General features: G+C 37.0%; 1 protein-coding gene across 5 annotated transcripts in view; it reads left to right on the top strand.

Moving 5' to 3' along the window:
* LOC149660978 (nose resistant to fluoxetine protein 6-like) overlaps positions 1–8,611 on the top strand; it is a 9,325-nt gene extending 714 nt beyond the window's left edge. For 3 of the 5 annotated variants that reach the window (XM_089842410.1, XM_089842411.1, XM_089842409.1), the window contains 10 exons: positions 1–40; positions 114–207; positions 5,442–5,531; positions 5,710–5,875; positions 5,966–6,045; positions 6,179–6,376; positions 6,479–6,594; positions 7,062–7,235; positions 7,306–7,448; positions 8,361–8,611. The exon at positions 1–40 is cut by the window's left edge. In XM_089842410.1, coding sequence (XP_089698536.1) covers positions 5,726–5,875; positions 5,966–6,045; positions 6,179–6,376; positions 6,479–6,594; positions 7,062–7,235; positions 7,306–7,448; positions 8,361–8,531 — 1,032 coding nt within the window. In that variant the 5' untranslated portion in view covers positions 1–40; positions 114–207; positions 5,442–5,531; positions 5,710–5,725 and the 3' untranslated portion in view covers positions 8,532–8,611. Of the gene's footprint in view, positions 41–113; positions 208–5,441; positions 5,532–5,709; positions 5,876–5,965; positions 6,046–6,178; positions 6,377–6,478; positions 6,595–7,061; positions 7,236–7,305; positions 7,449–7,872; positions 7,950–8,360 lie in introns of all 5 variants that reach the window. The other 2 variants (XM_089842413.1, XM_089842412.1) reach the window with 2 other exon arrangements.
* The last annotated feature ends 11,644 nt before the right edge of the window (positions 8,612–20,255 follow it).

The following is a 20,255-nucleotide window of genomic DNA, read 5'->3' as shown; positions in this document are numbered from 1 at the left end:
GTACTTTGTCAGTCATATACTTTTGCGATTCCCATTTTGGGTGAGTAAAGTCCTTGTTTTAGGATCAATTGGCCTTTTAAATGATTTCATTGGTAATGGGAATGATTTTTCAGAGAGTCCCATTGACGTTTTATTGAACTATTACAATTTTGGAAGCTACATTATCTCACAAGGGTTCTTCGCGTACGACACGTTTTTCTTATTGAGGTAAGATCATTAAATTTGCCGTTCACAAAATACTTTCTTTAATTAGGAAGGCCAAACCCTGTGTGAAATTATGTTCTACTATTGGTCCAGTATATATTTTTTACATAAATGCAGGGTGGGTGATTTTGAATCGAGAATGCGCAATGACATTTTGCAGGAAAACAGGTTTCTTCAACTTGGAATCTTTAACCGTCCATTTTTTGTTCCTTCCTGCTTGAATTAAAGATAAGCAGGCATAGAAACCGTCACCCATGACGTCATGCATAATGCATTTTAATTTAGAAATCCACGTGATATGCCGAGACTCCCCCGACCTATGAGGGTTGAAGCCGAATGTAAACCAGTTCTCTATGCGTCGTGTGAACGAGTAGACTTAGGGTTAACGGTTGTCCTATATATGTGAATAGCCAATGAAAAGCTAAGGAGGATCGGGCGGTTTAATGTAGTTTTAAGCCCTTCCCCTTACCTTCAATCACATATTAGTATGGGGTCTATGGTCTCTTGATGATTCCAAGTGGAAGAAATCTATGTGTTCCTGCACTTTCCCCTAATGGCCACTGTTTACAAGTTACGCTTAAAGTATTTTACTGATGACCCCTTAAATTTAATTGAGAAACTGAAAGAAAATATTAATTCGATAAAGGAGTCTTCCGTAAAACAGTAAAATCATAACATGTAAACGGTGGCCCTCAGGGCAAAATGTCATAGAACCTTTCGACTCCAAATCGCCCATAAAATCCACTGTAGTTCAGTCCAACTACAATTTTTGGAACATGTATTGGTTGCATTGACTTTTATTGCTTATTATTATTATTATTATTACGCGTTCTCAGTCGGTTGGTAACGTCAATGTGGTCTCCGGTTTTCGTGTTCGTTTTGCGGTTTTTTGCTCGTCTTAATTGCGGTTTTTGTGATTTTTAGACGTCTAATGACCTCCGTCTAAGGTATTTGTACTTTAATTTCTGTTTTGCACTCTATTATTACGGTATTTGGTGATTTTGTACTGTGTACCGGCGGCACTACGTTTTCGTTGTCGTGTATTCCGGCGGACTCGCTTCGAATGTTATTACTATAACCTGTCTCAGACACTGCTCAAACCTCCACCGTCGTCTGCTCGCGGATGGCAGGTTCAAGGGATACCTGTGGGGTTTGTGAGGCGCAGTTCTTTGGAAAGCAAAAGTGTTTGGACTGCACTGGAAATTGTAAACGCCGGGTTCACAAGGCTTGTACCAACAAATCGTCCTTTACCTGCCAGCATTGTGCGTCCACTGTCAGGACTTCCAGAAGTCCCACTCGTCGGACTAGCAACAGTGCCTCTACTGGCGTAAAAGGCGGTCAAGGGCCAGTTGTTGATAATAGTTCCATGCCAGTCACACTTAATGACGTGCACTCGGCCTTCAATGAACTATTGAAGGTTGACAGTCTTACAAGGAGTGGTGATTCGATTCTGGATCTACTCTGCTCCAAAATAGACCAAATGCAGACGCAAATTGGGACGCTGACTTCAAGGGTGGCCACCCTTGAATCCCAACTGGAGATAGCTGACAATGAAAAGGAGGTTTTACGGAAGGAAAACTCTGAACTCCTGAGGACTTTGTCTTCCTCTGGTCCGGATAAACTGATGGATTCTCGCCCACAGGAGGGTTTTCGCACAGGGCTTATGCATCCACTGAATCCTATGGCAACGTCCTTCGCCCGGGCTCCGCTTGGTGCTGCTCAGGGTTCTTTCGCCGCAATTGCTGGCCGTGCCAATCTTCTTGAGCAACCTCGACCTACCATACAGCCACGGATGAAGCAGCCTGCCAAGAAGGGTTCGGCCACCAACTCACGATTAAAGACGGCAGCGAGGGGCCTTCAACGGGCACCTAAGGCTCTCTTTGTCAGCTTGCTGGAGGATTCACTTTTATCCGCGGATCTTCGAGAAGCCCTCGTCGACGACATTGGAATTTCATCTGCTCAATGTATTAGATTGCGCACAAAAAATCCTAAAGCGAGGCATTCGTCCTTTTATGTGACGTGCTCAGATCAGGCGGAATTCGCTTCCTTAGCTGATCCGGCCAACTGGCCTGAAGATTGCATTATCGCTGATTTCACTGGTTTTCCTCGTGACGAGTACAAGCACGAGTCCGAATTATCGCGGAATGACACGGAATCTTCCGCTACAGAATGACCTCGCAACTAACTATTGGTTACCAGAATGTTCGTGGGCTGAGAACAAAATCTATAGAATTCTTAGACAATATCATTGGACTAGATTACGATGTAGTTTGTATAACTGAAACTTGGTTTGGGGATGTACAGTTTACCTGTGACTACTTTCCTTCTTCGTATGTAGTATATAGGGCGGATCGACCGGACCCTTCTTATCGGGGTGTTAGAGGAGGAGGAGCTCTGATCGCTGTAAAAAAGTCATTACATACTATTCGGCGCAGTGACCTGGAGACCACGGTTGAGGGTGTCTGTGTTGAGGTCAAAACTGGAGTCGATGGGTCTTTCTTGATTTTTAATGGTTACTTTCGGCCTTCCAATGACGACCAGCAATATAGTCAGCTACGCGATTGCTTGGTCAGAAACCTTCAGGGGAATGACCAAGATATATTAATTTTGGGTGACTTTAATCTCCCTAAGGTCGATTGGGATAATTGCAGCACTCAGGGCTGCTCCTCTATAACGAAAACTAAGGCACTTCACCTCTTTGACATGTGTTTCTCTTTAAATCTACATCAAATTAACGTTAAACAGGATGATTTTAACCTTTTGGACCTTTGTTTTACGAATATTAATGGCTTAGATATTGTTCCTATGTCTACTCCACTAGTAAAAATAGATAAATATCACCCCCCATTTACAATCACATACACGTTGGTCACTTCTCCTCCTAAGACTGCCATACCACCCCGGTTTCTATTCCATAAAGGGGATTATACATTACTTTACTCGACGATTCGTGATACAGATTGGTCGACAGTACTTGCCTCACGGGAACCTGATTATTGTGTCGATCAACTTGTAACTGGTATTACGCACGCCATGCACCTAGCTATCCCTATGAGTAGCGCTCGCTCTTCCGCTAAGTTCCCGCCTTGGTACTCGAGGGACCTTAAGCTAGCCATAGCAAGGAAAAAGTATTATTTTAAAAAGAAACGCCGAACAGGTGCAATAGAGGATTTTGTTGAATTCAAACGACTTAGGGCCGTGGTCAAGCGCTTGTCTGCTAGAGACCGCAATGCGGAAACATATAGGATCTGTATAGATGCGAAGAACCATCCCAAAAAATTTTGGAGATACGTCAACGGAAATATTAAGGGGGCCTCGGCACCTATTTCCCTGAAGGTCAATAATGCCATTATTACAGAGGCTGATGACTTGGCTAAGCACTTCGGCTCTCACTTCTCTAGTATTGCTGTTGATAATACCAAGACATATTCTGTCTGTTCTATGGCCGACCACAATATTGTCCCTAAGCCCTACCTTAAACAAATGATTTCACCGACAGACATATATGAGGCTATTCAGTCCTTGCCACCTAAATTCTCGACCGGTATAGATGATATCCCGGCATTTGTAGTTAAGGGTTGCGCCACCTTATTGCTTCCTATCCTCGAGCACATTTTTAATTTATCACTTGAGCTTGGCATATTCCCAACTCAATGGAAAAAGGCGGTGCTTGTACCAGTTTACAAGAGTGGTCCAGCAACTGATGTTAAAAACTATAGGCCAATTTCTCTCTTGTGCATTTTTGCAAAGCTTTTTGACAAAATCATGCATAAACATTTACAAACATGGTTTCAGGCATTTCCGTACGATTGTCAACATGGCTTTCAAAGGGGTAGAAGTGTTGCTACCAATCATGCGGCTTTCATGGATTATGTTGCCCCGGTTGTAGAAAGCCGTGGCCAGGTTGACGTTCTTTACCTTGACTTGGCCAAGGCTTTCGACCGGGTCTCACATAATCTACTACTTTCAAAACTAAGATACCTTGGTGTAGACGGTATGGTATTAAGGTGGATAGGTGACTATCTTTCACATCGTGAAAACATTATTAAATGCAATGGGCGCGTTACTAATTCTCATTTTACGGTAACTTGTGGAGTACCGCAGGGTTCCTCACTGGGACCGCTCCTATTTAACATCTACGCGTACGACTTGCAGTTCGCTATTAAGCAGGCTAGATTGTTTCAGTTTGCGGATGACATTAAAATATGTAGCTCTACAGATTCCCTTGCTGACAGCTTGAGGTTACAGGGCGAGTTGGACACAATCGCTCTATGGTGTGATACCAACAACATACCAATCAACCCCACAAAATCGGTGTATGTGAGCTATACGAGAAGAGTTTGCCGCGAAGTACTTTCTAAGTATAGAATTAATAATTTAAAAATCCCACAGAATGCTGTAGTAAAAGATCTAGGAGTTATATTTGACAGAACACTTTATTTCCGTGAACATATACATTTCACAGTCAGTCGTACTCGCCGTACTTTAGCGGTTATTTTAAAACTATCTCGTACACTTCACTCACTAAAACATTTCAGATTATTATATCTTAGTTTAGTTCGATCCAGGGTTTTATACGGATGCTTAACATGGAGCGGTAGCAGTCTCTATCTTCGAGATAAAATAGAGGGTGTGCAGAGAAAGTTTGTTGAATTCTGCCACACGTATTTCCTAACTGACCTTGAATATGATTATGCTTCCCTATTAGACCATTTAGATTTAAATCCATTAGAGTACATCTGGAAGCTTGAAGATGTGAAATTTGTCCACAAGTTACTTCATGGTGCTTTCGCATCACCGACTTTGCTTTCTCAACTTGCCTTTTTTGTGCCCACTACTCTAAGACGAACTACCACGTTTTACCCTTCTAGATCTAGACTTAACCCTATACTACGTATGCAGAAAACCTGCAATGAGTTACAGGACAAATTTGACATTTTCTCTACAAAATTGAAAAATATAAAGTAATATATATATAAAAAAAAATTAATGGTGAATAAGAATATCAGTGTTAGTGGTAAATTATATTGACAATACTCACTGATTTGTATACATGTATAGTGTTTGTCATGGTTATTTTGGGATATATTTGTTTAATTGATGTTTGTTTGTACTGTGCATTCCGGTTGTTATTTTATGTGATTAACAGTGTATAATCTCGTGAGCTGTAGTAGCTTTTATTATACACAATAAACCCAATTTTCATTCATTCATTCATAATTTTTGAATTCCTGCAGTGGTTTCCAGTTGACACACGCTATCCTGCTGGAACCCACTCCATTGACACGAAGAAATATTTGTTTCTTGTACCTACATAAACTCATAAGGTAATTTAATTCTTGCCTTTTTTACGGTAAGTTAAAGGGATTGGATGGGGATGGAGTTGTCACGTGATCCCAAATATTTCGTTTTTAATTTTTCCCATTTGTACACTTGTTGTTGTGGTTGACGCATATTCTTATATCGTGTCCTTTTAAATTTAAGATTAATCAAAATCCCTTTTAGGGTGACTCCGATTTTAATGCTGGTAATATTCGTTCATTACTCTCTGATTTCGCTTTCTGATAATGGACCTAACTGGGAGTTTGTAAAATATGACAAAGATATTTGTTATGAAAACTGGTGGAAAAATCTACTTTTTATCTCTAACTTGGAGTCACTTAATTCACAAGTGAGTAAAGTATTCTAGAAGGTCATACCAACGGAGGTAGGCTTAATTGATCACACTATAATATTAAAGTTTTTTCCCTCTGTATTTTAGTGTATAGGCGCTTTGTGGTACATATCTTGCGATATGCAGTTTTTCCTCATTAGTCCAATATTTCTAATATTTCTTAAGAGGTGCGTACTAATTAAATACGTAAAAAGGGAGTCTAGTTTGACGTCATATCATTATCAGCTCTTCCGGTCATTGGTCAAAATTTATTAAAAATTAGTTTTTAATCGTATTTTCTCAATTATTTTTTTCAACAAGCTCGAAGAAATTCTTACGAACAATTGGGCTATTAATTTTATTTGCCATATCATTGAGTTCCTGGATATTTTTGACTTACATAACCTGGACTAAAGATTTGCCAGCTCTTCAACTTGGTAATAGAGAAATGGCTTCTAAAATAGCAGATTCTGATACCCTTTTTCAACATGATATGTATGACGCTACCGATATTAAAAAGTAAGATTTATATCAAGGAATAAACAGTGTGACTTAGCTATTTGAGGAGGACTTATATTTACATTAAGTCCACCAATAATTGCAACTGAAATTTATTTTAAGATTCTTGGAGATAAAAAATGAAGTAAATCTGAAACCGTATACAAGAGTACCAGCTTACGTTATTGGATGTGCTCTAGCCTTTGTCTATCTTCATATTAGTGGCACAAAGCAAAATTTGAGTAGTGATTATTATAGGTTTCATCAGGGATAGATCATAGATGTAATTTTAGAAGTAGGAATGGAAAACGGTTAGTATTTACTTCAGTCCGACTCATAGCCCAGTATGGAGCCCCCCCCCCATCCAACACGCAACGATAATTTTAAATTATCTTATTAGCTCACTTAAACTACGTTATGATGACGTTACTGACGGGGACGGCAAAAATACGTAATTCATTTTTACCTCTGCCGCTATGACCCGCCTCTTCTTTCGTACCCTCCCACCGTCCAGGGGAAAGGGTTCCGGGACTTTGACGCATGCCCAGATTACTCTGTTCGACATTTCTTCTTCTAAAATTACATCTATCCCTGGTTTCGTAAAAACCATATATTTGTCATATAAATATATGACTAAAATCAGCGACGGAGTGAATTTACCGTCTATGAAGTCCTATATTTACTAATTATCATTTTAAATTGCAGTATTGGACATACTTCAACTGGGTTTTGTCTTGCTTAACTATGTTTTTCCTAATCTTTGGTCTATATTGGGTTAAAACTGGACCGTTGGTAAACATTCTTCACAATACCTTCTCGAGGAGTTTATGGGCTCTTGCAGTTTCGTGGGTTACATTCGCCTGTTTAACGGGAAACGGAGGTTTGAAGAAATGCTGAACTTTGTTAACTTACAAATTGTTCTTTGAAAATTATGCATAATGCATTTTCAGGTCCAGTAAATAAATTTCTCTCATGGAGTCTATGGATACCTCTGAGCCGTCTTAGTTTTTGCGCCTATTTGGTTCACAGTAGCGTTATCAGATACTGTTACTTTGGAATAGGAGCGACTATCCATTTAAATAATTACTTAACAGTAAGTTCTGTTATAATTTATATCAAGAGCTCATGAAATATGTACCATAAACTTGTCACTGGTTACTGAGAGCTTATCATGAAGTGACGTATACGAAACGTCATAGATTCTCGTAAAGTGACGCCTGATGAGGCGCTGTTAAAGGCTTAGTACAGACTAAATAGGAAGATGGAAGTCCTACAAAACCGCGTGTAGTCAATTCTTGCGTTACTAGCTCTCAGTAAGTCTGTGGTATTATGAAGTATGATGTATGTCATACTTATGGAACATATCTTATAAACTTATGATTATATTTAACCCCTATTGGGCATAATGAAATTGCCGATTGAAAAATTCCTACGTATTTTTAAAAATGTTGTTTTGAAGTGGACTATAATTATAAGTTATAATTGTAAAGAGATAAAAACCATTTATTTTTAATAAGCTTTTAAAGTATTCGTTGAAACATCGAAACTTTCCAAATGTAAACCAGAGAGGATGGACTTGAGAGGAAGCAATAATGTGAGTAGGCGGATTGGTTCGCTTCGTGGCTAAATTCGTCTCTCTCCGGCGCTGGCTCAGTCACTCGCCGCGGTGTCCGCGCGCATGCGTCAAATTTAATAACCGGCTTAGAACTGGAAGTGGGAGGCTGGGAGCTGGCGGTAGTGTAGTTACCGACGCCACTCGCGCGTGCGCGTTAGCTAGAATCGAGGGAGAGAGAGAGACAATAATCCTATCCTCGCATTTTTTCCTTTCCATTTATATTACTGCTTCTTTAAGATCAGACTAACACTCCCTCTCAAGTTTCTACTCCCTCCGTAAACGTTACTAAATTCTCTTCTTAAATCTAATAGTATTTATCAAACCGTTGTTTTTAAAGTTGGACGTGATCTAAGGTGTAAAACCGCAAATATACTTTTTATTTACTTTTAGTCAATCTATGTTTTTGGTTTTTTGGCTCTTACGTTTATCTTCGCTTTGATGATTTCTCTTACTATCGAACAACCCTTAATGAAACTTGAAGAGCGTTTCAATGAAACAGGGAGACGAATAAAGAGTGGCACGTCAAATTCAAATGGAAAAACTGTAAAATTTAATGACTAACTGGACTAGCTAATAAAATGTCAATTGTGTAAAATCATTGGTACACCGTTCTCGTAAAATAAAACGTACATTATGTGTTCTATAACTTGTTACAAATTACAGCCAACGAAACGTATAAGTTTCAAATTTCTCGTCACTGTTTAAAGCAAGCACGCGTTGTAAATAAGAATGTAGTTTTTCTATATTAAACGAAAAAGTAATTTAACTAAATATTATGCCTTTAAAGAACGGCCTTTTTCAAAACATGAAAGGAAAAAATAAAAAATAAATTATCTGTTAATACAAAATAATTAGCATTTAATTAGCCTTAAAAACGAAGAATACTGTGTCGTCATTGGTTTAACGGGTTTTCTTATCATTTATTGTGTATAAATTGCCTTATATACCATAAATTTCCAAAAAATTGTTAAAGAGGCATACGATTGAATTCAAACGTCAACAATAGCTATGTTTAAAATGATTTAGGGAATAAAGTTTCTTAAAACGATTTAACTAGAATTAAGGTAAATTAATGACGATTAAAATAATTAATATCAATTATATTTATTTAATTATTTAAGAAAAACCCCAACTTGTTAAATTTTGCCTGTGAACAACGATATTTGCCGTAAACATTATTCGAAAATATCCACCCCCATGGAAAGTTTGACAGTTGACCTTTTGGCTCTCTATATCCTCTAAATAAAGCCACATACGCATGCGCCAGAATAAAAAATATTTTTGTCGGTCGGGGATGAGGAAAAAAAGTGTATTTTTTAACATTTTTAGTCGAGCTCATGCATTTCGTATCTAAGCTTTATTTCCACGTGACACGAAAGGAACCATCTGATTGGATGTCTTAATTTGCCTTTGAAATCTCCGTTTTGGTACATGGGGTACGCAAAGTCAGTCGGTATGGAATGATTATCGGTTCTCCGTTTGTCTCGCGCCTTGATTGATTTCGATATACCCATCGACGATCGTCACATGGATTTATTTTCGTGAGTATTTTTTTAATTTTTTGTGCGATTTAGGCAGAAGTTTATGACTTCTTTTCCTGGGAAGTATTGGACTCTAACCATAACCGGAACCATCTCTGTTAGCCAACTTCTTATTAGGTCCGATCACCGCGCCACCTACGGCGTTTCCCTCATTTTGAGTTGGCAGGCTGATTTGCCCGCCAGCAGCGGGCAAGAAACGAAACTTTAAGGTGTGTCCTGTGGTTTTAGGTAACGAATCAGAAACGGTGACAAGAACAGCTTATTTAATAGACTGCTAGAAATTTCGGTCAAACTAGTGTGGGATCCTAGGCCCACGGATTGTAATGGATTTTCACAGAGTTCTAGCCAGACGGCTTTTCAACGATTGGCGCTGAAGAAGTTTTGAACACGCCCCACAGTTTGAGTGCCACAGCCTCTCGGCGTGGGATTTTTTTCAGTAGATTAGATAGTTTTCCTAGTGGGGAGGAAACTTTCGACCCTCTTTTACGATTGCCATAGGCAATTTTGACTTGCAGGGATGGATACTATATAATGCCTTAGTGTCCAATACTTCCCAGGATAAGAAGTCATCAACTTCTGATTTAGGGTATATCTATTCACGTGAAATAAGCCTCATCTGATTAATTAGAGCTCGGGGAGCTCAGAACAATTAGGTGAAAAGTATTCATCCGCCGGAAGTTGGTCAAAAATATTATAATGATAAATAATAATAAAAATAATAATTAATAATTAATAATGAAATAACAAATACAAACTCAAGTTAAATGTTAGATACAATATTTTGTAAAAGGTGGTAATGTGAATAGATATAATGCGAATGTATCGTATTTACAAACATTTAGCTAAGTATCGTTGGGTAATTAGGCTCAAAGTAGGCTTCTTTTAAACCATTCAAATTTTTGTCGGACCTTTCATTCATGCTTTGAGTATAATATTCAGGTTGAAATGCTACTTAGTTCTTTTAGTAGTCGTAATTAAAATTATAGCTAAAGAACGTGCAGGGCATTTATGCTTTTTATGAAACTGATTGATGGTAATAATAAAGGAACTTGGTAGCTTCGTGCCTTCACCTTTATTAGTCTCTATAGGGACATACCCCGGAGTGTTAATTAACTACAGTGCCAACAACGGTATGATTAATTAGAAAGTTATTACAACAAGCCAAAATTATTTATATTTCTTTTTCATTTGCTTGACGTATAATACACTTTAGAAAATTTACCAAGTTACTGATCTTAGCTCAGACACTTTACGGCTTTATCTTTGTGGCCAAAATTTGATTTGGTGTTAGGACCGAGTAATATTTTATATTTAGTAATTACGAGTAAGTTTTGTAGAAATACGAAGGTTGCAAATCAAGTTTTACAACATTTGATTGATTATAAGTGAAATTTAGGTGGTTTGATGGTCCCATTTTAGTTCTTGTAACCTTTATAATTCACCACTGCATTAGGTTAGCAAACGGAGATAGGTGAAGTAATGGCTTATCAACAAAATATTTGTTAGTAAAAATTCTGCAGAGGGTATAGGTTAGTAACAAACGGCATTCTTGTTTTGCCACAAATTAAGAAGTAAATCAAAGAGTTGTACAACACACGAAGCTATCATTAGCCAAACCCATATCTTGAAAATGTCCAAGAACTGACTTACTGATACGGGTTCATTCGATTTGTTGAATGATTCATCTTCATTGAAATATTTCGCAAATGTTTTACTTTGCTCTCGTTGATACAGATGCTCTTGACCTGTTTCGGCAAATCTAGCCATTCTGAATTATAAAAAAACGTCTTGGTTTGGACCAAGGCCGAAAAAACAAACTATATGTGTGAGGTTTATCATTTGACCTAAGTTCAGATATTGCAATTGTTTTAGTTATTTTTATCCATTTAATCCTTAATCAATATTAAATTCAATCAAATGATTTTACTGTTAATCGATCCATTCCCTCTAAATTAATTGAAAAAATTACATATCTACACTTTTTCAAGAACAATTACATTTTCCGAAAACATTTTATCATGAAATTAATTATTATGGCAGCATGGATTACTAATACAAGCTAAACGTTAGCTTGTATTATTAATCCTTGGTGGCAGAAATGTAAAACTGCATTCATGTCTGTCACACTTCAAATTTTTGAGTGCCATCTACTACTAAAACCAACAGTGAGCGCGCAAAATATGAAAATTTTTCGAAAAATAGGAAAATATAGGAAAATTGTCTAAATTATAGGAACTTATAGGAAGGTATTGAAAAATAGGAAAAATTATAAAATATAGGAATTGTGGTCACCCTGTTGCACTGCAATTTCCCTCTCCGTGCTTTAGAATTTCTTGGTCATAACTCAGTCTTCATTTGAAACGTCACCACCCCTTTCTACATTGTTGGCGCTACTTGTACACCGGTTACGTATTACGCGTAATCACTTTAGCACGCTTAAAGACCATTTCGGAAAACACACAGGGGCGAGGCCACCATTGGGGTATTCTCCCTCGCACCAAGGGTCACCGCCAGACGGTGCCAAAGTTCACTAGAGGCAGGAGGCTAGTCAACTCGCCCTGCCTATAGCGGTGCTTCTAGGCGAGAGAATGAAGACCCCAATGGCGTCATCACCCTTGTGATTTAGTTTCTCTGTATGTAATTTCTAAAATGTTCTACGCACTAACAAATGTACACAAATTACACTTAGTGATCGGTCCTTCAGGCGCTAGCGAGTAACAAGCCACAACCACAATCATTCATGTAAATGAATGTTTTATAGTTTTAGGTTATTAAGGTTGGCGGGCAAGTCCGGAGATTCACTAATGTGAAAAGGTTTCGAACTATATGGTATTATTGGCTGAGTGTGTTGCGACGGCTCAGATAACCCATACACTTGAACCACTAGTGCTTTTAAAAAAATTTATATTGGGAAAATAGAGGAAGGGGGGTCGGAGTAAAGTGTGACCTTCGCATAACTGGTAATGAATAATGTGTATACCCATATTATTTCCGCATGAAATGAATATAACAAGTCATTGGTACTGAGAAGTATTTCTTTTTATGTAATATTTACCCTTACCTTTGGTTATATCAGAAGTAAGATAAGGGACTAGAAGTAACGAGGTAACCAAACTCTTCACTTGGCGATGAAAGCGGCATAAAATCGTCAAATGTGTTCACTAGTGCTAGGCTCTATTACCAATGTTAGGGCACTTTAATTCTAGTCCCTTATCTTACTGCTGGTTATATTTATACCGATATCATATTTTTCCTGTGCTACAGAGAGCCACCTACTAAACGAAACCACACAGGATAAACATTGTTGCTTTGTCTCAAGAAGACGACATAGTTTATAAATTAGTTTGAGAAAAAAAGTTCTTTATCATATTTTCCCTAACATCAGTCTTCTCAGAAACTTACTACAGATTTAAACTTTTTTGGTGCAAACTTGAAAATTTGTTAAGCCAGCAACAATTAAAACTGTGTCCGTCAAGGTGCTTACAAGTTAGTGAGCAACCACACGAAATCCCTTCAAAATAATTAATTTGGGAAAATGTTAATTGTTCTTGAAAAAGCGTAGATATGTAATTTTTTCAATTAATTTAGAGGGAATGGATCGATTAACAGTAAAATCATTTGATTTAATTTAATATTGATTAAGGATTAAATGGATAAAAATAACTAAAACAATTGCAATATCTGAAACTTCAGTCAAATGATAAACCTCACACATATCGTTTGTTTTTTCGGCCTTGGTCCAAACCAAGACGTTTTTTTATAATATCTGTCACTTCAGTCTTATTGTAATTAAAATTTGAATAATTTTATTTTTGCTTTACCGTCATACATTTGGGATTGATCTATTTCTAATTGCTTAAAGAAGTACTTAAGTATCGTTAATTACTTTTAACTTATATTCAAAAACATTGATTTCGATAAGCAAATAATGTTGTACTCGAGGGGGTAGACACTTGAGGACTCAGGTGTACAATATGTCTTGAACTCAATGTACTGTCAAAGCTGAATTGTGAGTTCCGAAGGCTTTGAACTCAATGCACTGCCAAAGCTGAACTCTTTTTAACTCAGGTGTACACAGAGATCCAGAGCGTCTACCCCCTCGGTTGTACTTTATTTATGAAAGAAGTTTAAAAACGACGGTATTTGAAATACGGAAGAAAAATATTTGTTTCGTACACTGTATACATATACAGTGTTAGCTTCCTTTATGTAAAACCCCCAATACTGCCAACGGGAGATGTCATACTAAATTAATACAGGGTGTAAATAAATGTTTAGAATTCATGTTTATTTGAATTTTTTACCCTAATTGCAATGTTTAGTGCAGTTTAATATTTTTGCCATATATTCATCATTATGGTACCCTAAACTTTTGAATTTAGCGGTACTTTAAAGATAGTTTAAATTAACTTAAGTGTGAAATAGAAAATATTGGGCTTTACCAATGGCTTGGGTAGTTTTAATCATAATTAAACAGTTTATTTAAAAGTTATTTGAGCTTTTATCCAAAAATGTATATTTTGGTTTAATTTCACGTTAATTATATTAAATTGAGTTGAAATTAACGTAGGATTGTGTTTTGGCAGTGTAAATTTAGGTTATAAAATGAGTTTAAATGTATGCATCACCTTAATTGCAATTTTTAGTGGAGTTTTCGATTCTCATTTTACGCTAAACTTTTGAATTTCGCGCCTATTAAGATAGTTTGGAGTTAATTTAAATTAGCTTAAGTGTGAAAGAGAAAACATGCGGCTTTACCAACGGCTTGGGTAGATACAATCTTAATCAAGAACATCATTTAAGAGTTATCTGAGTTTTCATCCAAAAAATGTATATTTGGGTTTTAATTTCACGTTAATTATACTTAATTACGTTGAAATTAACTTGTCGTCAGTGCTCATTAAGCTTATAAAATGACTTTCAACAATTAATTCACCTTAATTCTAATGTGTAGAGGAGTTTTTGATTATTTCCAACATATTGCGTTCAATTTTTATCATATCCTGTGCTAGGTTTGTGGTAAAGATTATCTATACAATATGTTAATGAATGATGTTATTCTATAGTTTAGCTTGAATACCAGTAATTAAATCAAATACCTATACAATTCATAGCAATTTAAACCAATAAACAAACGGCAATGTGGACTGTGGAAATAGCCAACAACGTAACCCTGCCGTTTCTAACGTGGTTACGTTGAGAGAATCTGTGATGTAAACATGAAAATTACTTGCCTAATTAAATTATATAACGACACTGTCCTCCTGGATTAACCAGCACAACTGTTACTTATGAATTAAACAATCCATTTTTGGTAACAAATAGTTTATAAAATGATAACGTAACATCACAGTATGACTGATTCAATAGGATCAAAATTGTTTTAACAATAATCTGGTCCTCTACATTGGTTTAGTTTCAGGAATTATACAACACACCTTCACAATTAGTAGCATTTTAGTGAGATTAACAAATAATGAAACCGTTTATACCTGTCCTCAAATGAGAATGTTGAATTAACTGCGCTAGGGTTAGGATTTGTAGCATGAATCGAAGCAGACTGCGTATTTTTGTAATTCCATTCCAAAACAGTGCTGGAAATTAGCTTTCGTATAATCTTTAAAAGGAAAGACACTATAAAAACTATAGACAAACTAAAACTTAAGCCTTGGCCGTAAAGAACGTCGAAAAGCTTACTTTAAATGATGTAAAAACCTCTATTAACTGTAATTATTTACCTGAATTACTTTTCTAGACGAAAATTCGACCTGATAAAGTTGTTCAAGTTGCTTGAGCCCGGCCCGATCGGGTCGGGCCGAGCCGGGCTTTCCACTTTTGAAAATTGTATCGGGCCGGGCCGGGTCGGGCTTTTAAAATTTTGGAAATTAACGGGCCGGGCCGGGTCGGGCTTTTAAACTTTTGGAAATTAACGGGCCGGGCTTTTGTTGATTATCATTTAATCCAAAGTTCAAATTAAAGATAATTTAAATGAGTATAAGCTTCTAAGGACAAATGTAGCGAACAATTATCAAAAGAAATGAAAAATACACGACGCTAAAGCAAATATGAATTCAAATCATTGATTTTATGTAAAAAAATATAAAAATTACAACTGAAATACGTGTAACAGGCCGAACCGGGCCGGGCCTGTTCAATTCGTGCAATGTGTCGGGCCGGGCCGGGCCGGGACGGACCGGGCCGAAAAACCAACTATGTACTCGGGCTCGGGCCGGGTTTCGGGCTTATTCAAAATGCTAAAACCGGGCCGGGCTTGGGTCGGGCCTGAAAAACTCGGCCCGTGCAGGTCTCTGCATCAGGTCTCACAATGTAGTGCTCGATGATTCCATCGGAAAAAACGTTAGTACTATCATCAGGCAATAATTCCAATTCAGATGGTCTTTTCAAAATGTGTACCCTTTCTTCAGGGGGTGAAGTGTTTATGAAAATATGAGCACGACTGCTCCGGCAAATTGGAATGTAACAGCATTCTTGGGCACTAATTTCTTCACAATGAATAAACTTATTAGCAATAACTTTTAATCTCTCTTTTATACCACTGCCTTTATTTTTCGCTTCCTTGATTGCCTCCCTCAAGAGCTGTAACATCCCCTTTTGGGCTTTGCCGATGTAGGAAACTATATACATGAGACAGGCGTACGGGTCTAGGACGTTTTGAAGATCCATATAAGCGTTCCATAACTACAAAATCTTCTTGTTGTAGGGATTAATTCTTATTTCCTGCGGTGACCTTTTCAGAAGGACAGTGAGCCTTCTAATTGGATAAGTTATAGCTGCAATATATTGCTCTTCCGTTATGTTCAGCGTTTCCAAAAATTCTTCAAATGTTTCCGGTGCAGTTTCGACTTTCAATTTCTCGATAGCATTTCGCACCAATTCTAGGAGAGCGATAGCTCTCTTAGATAAGACTTCATACTGCTCTTAATGTATAAGGAGGGTTTTTTGTTTGGATGTAACTTTTTTGAATTGTTTCAACTGTTTTGAAAATATTCCACAGAACTACAATTCGGGCCCTCAATATGTGGTTAAAATTTCAAAAAGATCCACCCATTAGTAAATTTTATAAAAAATAAAGTTGCTAAGGGTGGTTTTCATTTCAATAAAATTAGTCAGTGTTTTTGGTGAAACCGTTCAAATTTTCCCATAGAAATAACATGGGAGTTTTTCTCCATTTTACCCATTTTGTCGCAACCGTTTTGAAATGAAATATTCGTTTGTTACAATTGGGAACGGTTTTATATCAAAATATAGACCTTTTTCTAGGACCATTTTTAAGGTTTTTGAGAAAAATTAAGTTTAAGTGCTAAATTTCATGTTTTTTAATCATGCTTTGACTTACGTTGTTGCACCCTATATGTCATACTGTTGGACTTACGGTGTTTTACCGTGGATAAAGCCGAGGAGAAAGCCACTCTTGCACATACGCTGTTTTACCGCGGACTTTTATGTGATTTTACTCTCTTTCGTTGCAAAAAGTAAATGATTTTAGGTAATTAAGCTAGACTAACGATTACAGGTAATTAAGCTAGACTAACGATTACAGGTAATTAAGCTAGATTAACGATTACAGGTAATTAAGCTAGACTAACGATTACAGGTAATTAAGCTAGACTAACGATTACAGGTAATTAAGCTAGACTAACGATTACAGGTATTTAAGCTAGACTAACGATTACAGGTAATTAAGCTAGATTAACGATTACAGGTAATTAAGCTAGATTAACGATTACAGGTAATTAAGCTAGATTAACGATTACAGGTAATTAAGCTAGATTAACGATTACAGGTAATTAAGCTAGATTAACGATTACAGGTAATTAAGCTTGATTAACGATTACAGGTAATTAAGCTAGATTAACGATTACAGGTAATTAAGCTAAATTAACGCTTACAGGTAATTAAGCTAGATTAACACTTACAGGTAACTAAGCTAGATTACCGGTGGCGGGTAATTAAGCTAGTATACCGGTGGCGGGTAATTAAGCTAGATCACCGGTGGCGGGTAATTAAGCTAGATTACCGGTGGCGGGTAATTAAGCTAGATTACCGGTGGCGGGTAATTAAGCTAGATTACCGGTGGCGGGTAATTAAGCTAGATTACCGTTGGCGGGTTAATTAAGCTAGATTACCGTTGGCGGGTAATTAAGCTAGATTACCGTTGGCGGGTTAATTAAGCTAGATTACCGTTGGCGGGCTAATTAAGCTAGAATACCATTGGCGGGTAATTAAGCTAGATTACCGATGGCGGGTAATTAAGCTAGATTACCGATGGCGGGTAATTAAGCTAGACTGCCGATAAGCATATGACTTGTGCTGGTGCACAATTCTTTGACATCTGTTGGTGCTCAGATCTATGGAATGCTCAGGTCTACGTAATCTCTATGTGGTATAACTACCGCTTGCTCTGTGATTTGCATGTGAAAATGACAGGAAAGCAATTTTAGTTTGACTGGACGTTGATTGTCAAGTCAAGCAGTGAGGTTTGAAGTTATGTAATAGATGCTTGGTCAGTTCAAGAGCTTTAACTAATGTAAGTGCAACGCCCTAAAACGTTTTCTCTCCTAAGGTTTCTAAACTATTTTAATTAATATTAAGACTGAAGTGACAGATATTAATAAAAACTGTCTTTGTAGACAAAGACGGGAAAAAGTAAGAGATAAGTGTAGAAAATAAAATGCCTGAAGTACAGATACTAAATTTTCACTTTTGAACACATGATTATAAAACATCAATTATTTGAAAAAATTCTCATCTTAGTTTTTTTCACCAAAATTTCATATGCGGAAAAAATTTTTAACATTATTTACCATAGTATTTTGCTCCCAATATTAGCTCTAGAAAAAGGCTTCTTCAAGAATTTTTTAAAGGATACTAGCTTGATACTACGTTTTACCAAGGAGGATAATATGGAGGGCCGACTTAGCCTTTGGGGGGTGTTAAGTGATTTTTGGAGCTCGATCCTGCTGACACCTGGTTCATTTGCGGAAAACTATTGGTTTGGCGGGGGGGTGAGGTAGGGGGATATTTTTTTGGCGAATCACGATGGCGGACCGAATATGTTGCAGACGACAAAACATTAGTTTTCCGCAGATGAACCAGGGGCCACTAGCGTAAGCAGGGCTACCAGTCACTTTCCTAAAATTATACTAAGTCGGCCCCCCATATTATCCTCCTTGGTTTTACCAGGGAGGAGAGACTGATATGGTCTTTAAGAAGGTTCAAATACTTGCATATCTGAAAAAATATGAGATTTACGAGTTTAATTTTTATATTTTTAAATGAGAAATATTGCGAAGCGGAAAGTAACATAGGCAGTTTTATTGTGATGTTGATATTAGTGTCGAAAAGATCTGTAGATTGATCGTGATCTTTAGAGAGCTATACATTACGTCGATTTTTGAAACTTCGAAAACTTTGAAATTAACGAACACTTCTTGTTTTGATACGGTTTTTACTTTATCAGCTATTAACGTTTTTCTGTCCATTTTATTCTCCTTATAGGGCTCAACCTGATTGGAATATTTGAGAGAAAAAATGGAAAACGCGTATTATTTTTAAAATGATATATAAGTGTCATATTAAAATATTTTTACTAAAGTAATTTTGGTGAAAAAACTAAGATAAGAATTTTTTCAAATAATTGATGTTTTATAATCATGTGTTCAAAAGTGAAAATTTAATATCTGTTACTTCAGGCATTTTATTTTCTACACTTATCTCTTACTTTTTCCCGACTTTGTCTACAAAGACAGTTTTTATTAATTTGCTTAAGGCTTCAACATCTTCAACGTTTTCGTTTCCATCACGCTTAGAAGGGTCGTAAATAAGGGTTCTTCCCATTGGCGGAAAAGGTATGCCAAAACGACACGATGACGGTCCACTATCGTTCTTCTTACGACAGGTTTTGGAATAATTGTGAGTTTGCAGCTTGACCAAGTTGTTCCATTTTTCACTTCCATCCCCTTTCGAGCAGGTAATGTTGGAATCAATGAATATGATAACCTCTTCTAGATTGGAGTCACTGAACTAGCATGGGGCAATAAATCAAAAGGCAATTTTTTATTTAAACAATTAAAAGCTCTCATTCTACATATCGTTCTCTCAACATGCACTCTCGCAGCAGCTATTTTGGAATTTCGCAAAACTTCTTCCCTTGTAAATTGCTTTTTCTTCTTTAGAAAGGGTGGTCTTATTAGTTCTAAACCACGCTCGTTGCAAAGATCTTCTATGGCAAACCCCTTGTTAACCATAATCCCATCTATGAAACCTTCACACATGTCCAATATTTTACTTTCAGACGTTACTTGTTGGTCGGAACATCTTCCACAAAAAGCTTTGCTGACAAATGTTATAACACCGGAAGGTGCGATAGCGACCAACAACTTAATCGTGTTCCTTCCTTTGTAGTCAGAGTACGTTTTTATTCTGCATTGAAGACACGCGGGTCTCTCTATTTCGACTTCAGTACAGTCTAGTATTACCCTTGTATTAGGAAACTCAGAAAAACATCTGGGCATACATTTCATAATTTCATTTTTATCTAGCCATTTTATCGCGCATTCGAGAACCGAAACCAACTGCGTAAGAGTTAATTTAAAATTATTTGAGGTCTGAACTTTACTTATTCCAAACAAAGCTGATAGAGCGGTAAATGAAATGCCAAGTTTTAGTTTTATGAGTGTCAAAAATACCCTATCTCGAACATTCATTGAGATGCGGCTAGGAA

This window comes from Phalangium opilio, unplaced genomic scaffold (assembly GCF_054372755.1).
Source record: "Phalangium opilio isolate 3A_F unplaced genomic scaffold, DU_Popi_V2 ptg000070l_1, whole genome shotgun sequence".
Taxonomy (NCBI): Eukaryota; Metazoa; Arthropoda; class Arachnida; order Opiliones; family Phalangiidae; genus Phalangium; species Phalangium opilio.
This window is presented reverse-complemented; position numbering and strand designations above follow the sequence as displayed.